General features: G+C 39.6%; 1 protein-coding gene across 1 annotated transcript in view; it reads right to left on the bottom strand.

Annotated features, from left to right (window-relative positions):
* The window catches only part of IL1RL1 (interleukin 1 receptor-like 1), a 28,486-nt gene that overhangs the window by 18,270 nt on the left and 7,464 nt on the right, over positions 1 to 2,752 (bottom strand). The window contains exons 6-7 of the mRNA XM_009997883.1: positions 1,711 to 1,843; positions 1,477 to 1,628 (exon numbers count right to left, since the gene is read on the bottom strand). Coding sequence (XP_009996185.1) covers positions 1,477 to 1,628; positions 1,711 to 1,843 — 285 coding nt within the window. The remainder of the gene's footprint in view (positions 1 to 1,476; positions 1,629 to 1,710; positions 1,844 to 2,752) is intronic.

The raw sequence follows: 2,752 nt of genomic DNA, 5'->3' as shown, positions 1-2,752 counted from the left end.
GTGGCCCATAAAGGACTTGTATTGCCTGAATTAAAGCAAACAGGAACTGTTACTCGGTTTCCTTCTCTCTCATTGCAAGTATCCTCCCACACTTAGATGATTCAGAGCAGAGATGATGAGTTTATATCACCCTGAGTGATGCTATGCTCACACTTACTTAGTAACATCTAACCAAAACATTACCTGCCACCTTCCTCTGGGGGTAATTGGTGCTGTCCTGCTGGATGATGTTCCATCCTCCGTTACAATCCACCTGCATTCCTTCTAGTCTGGGCTATGGCAAGGAAATATGTCTATACTTTGAAGCCATGATCCCATAGGAAGTTATGAACAGTCAATACTGTTCCTTCAATGCAGGACATGGAGCTATGCACATCCTGTGATTGCAATACACTTGATTTTTCTCTTCCCACCATCCTTTTATAGAAAACTAATCCCAGTTAAAGGCCTTGGGATTTCTTCTCAAGGTCTTTGGTGGTTCAGTATAACAAATGGATAAGACAGGAAACAATTGACAGCAGCTTCTTGTTGTGTCTTCATAGACACAATAGCATTTTCTGCCATAAAATCTAACTCAGTGGAGCTGGAAACAGTGCTTAGGGACCTAGCTATCTCTAATAAGAAAAAAAAAAATCCCTAGGAGCTAAAGACCATGACAGTCCCCACCAGTAGCCTTGGACTTCCCTGTGGCTGAAATTATTAGAACCATGACTTTAAAAACCAAACCAAGGGAAAGCCTTTGAAGTGCTACTCCAAGCTCTGTGTGGCACATACATAGTGTACACAGTGGTGCTCAGAAGGAGAGAGGATAAAGCCAGACATCACAGAAGTTAGTCATGCCACATAGCACTCAGCCAAAAAATGTGGGTGTGGAATGGGAGGAAAGTCAAGGCAAGAAAACTGGCACATTGCACCTGAAATGCTTGATTTTAAAGTTTGATTATTTTCTGCTGTGGTTCTACCCTAGAAACTGCACTTTGATTCTCAAAAGGGGATGAATGTCTGCTCTTCACAGCGCATTGCAGTACTGATGGCCAAAGGAGAGGTCAGTTCCTTGCCCAGCTCCTATCTCGGAGGCTCCACTACACCCTATTTTGTAGAGCAGACTGCCCTGTACCACTGTGCTTCAAATATAAGGGCACTGCCTGCTTTCAAAGCAAGGGGAATTTGTCACCAAGCAGAAATACCCTGGAAATGGGATATTCTTATCACAGGCCTGATAGAGTGATGCTCTGTATATTTAACCTCTCACTGATACCATTTGACCAATGTGTCCCCCCAGCAGAATTTACTCCATGGATTTTCATGAGCTAACAAAGTCATAGAATTTTGCCACTGGGAGGGAGCAAGCTGGTTTTTCTTCTTATGAGCAGCAGCTTTCTTATTAGCAAAAACACATAATAAAATAAAATCATCAAAGTATTTCAAACTGAGTGCGAAGTGTAAGAAAACAAAATGAAAAAATCCAACCCTCACATGGTGCTTTGAGCTTCAACATCACCGTGGCCTTTGTGTTCTTCATTTCATTCAGTGCCACACACGTGAAATTTGCCTGCAGATCCTCCTTTTTTATTTCAGTAATATGCAAAGTAGTCTCTCTGTAATATTCATGTGCAGGTCCTTCAAAACTAGTAGAGAAAGTGTTGATACCATTGGCTTTAATGTTGAGGCACAGTTCACACAGAAGACAGAAGTGTTATGTGTACTTACAAATGGGTTTTTTCATGAAATCTTGATGTATCTAACTCTTTCACTGGTATGTTGTCCACATCCCACGTGACATGAGCCAAAGGCTGTTTCCTAATCCCCAGGCGGGCCTGACATGTCAGAGAAAAAGCAGCACCTAATCAAGATACAGAGATTTGTAAATATTCCTTGATGAAAAACAGATACGATTTCACTGTCATCATAACATCTTTTTCCCACAAATCTTCATACCAGCTGTGACTTTTTTCCTTACAATTTTTGACACATTTTTCTGAACTGCTGCACAAAAAAACTATTCACAGACAAGATTCCAAAAGAAATAATAAAATGATATTTTTAACAAATTTTCTAATACAACCTCAAGGATTACAAAAGGAATTAATTTTGGTTTTTATGATGGAGGCAATTTAGACTTTACTTGTGATGGTTAACCCATGTAATCAACTAGTGAGGAACCCCGGGAAGTAGACATCGGTTTACACATGAATGTACATGGAAATAACACAATTAAATTTCAGTACATATAATTTTGGATAAGTCTTGTGTGCAGAGTCTTACCTTGAATTTTATTCAAGCTGGATAAAAATAAAGTAAACCATTTCCAGAAAAACTAAACCAGAAATCACTTATTAAGTATTTGTCATTAGAAAATATTTATTCCAAAGTAAGGGTCACTGTTGCACTGGAAGGAGGTATAATTTAAAAGCTTAAAATTATTTCCATGCAAATCTACACATAAGCAGGGCCTAGATAAGATTTACAAATCTTGTTACTTATATCCTGAATTTGTATTAGGGGGCATGGAAATATCTCTTACTTTCTTGCAGACAGGAGACACTAGAAACAGTACAGCAAATGGTTTTTAAATGTAAAGTGAATTTGCTCCATGCTAGCAGTGCTGGATTTCTTATTGTCCCAGAGCAGTGGGCAGAGTCCACAGAACAGTAGAGACTGACCATCTCACTAGAGAAAGGTAGTCCTGGAGCACAGATCATCTAATGCTGAGTGGCAAAGCAACTGGGGGAAAGAGGAAATGAGCAGGAAT

Source organism: Chaetura pelagica, unplaced genomic scaffold (genome assembly GCF_000747805.2).
Source record: "Chaetura pelagica isolate M959 unplaced genomic scaffold, ChaPel_1.0 scaffold123, whole genome shotgun sequence".
Lineage (NCBI taxonomy): Eukaryota > Metazoa > Chordata > Aves > Apodiformes > Apodidae > Chaetura > Chaetura pelagica.
This window is presented reverse-complemented; position numbering and strand designations above follow the sequence as displayed.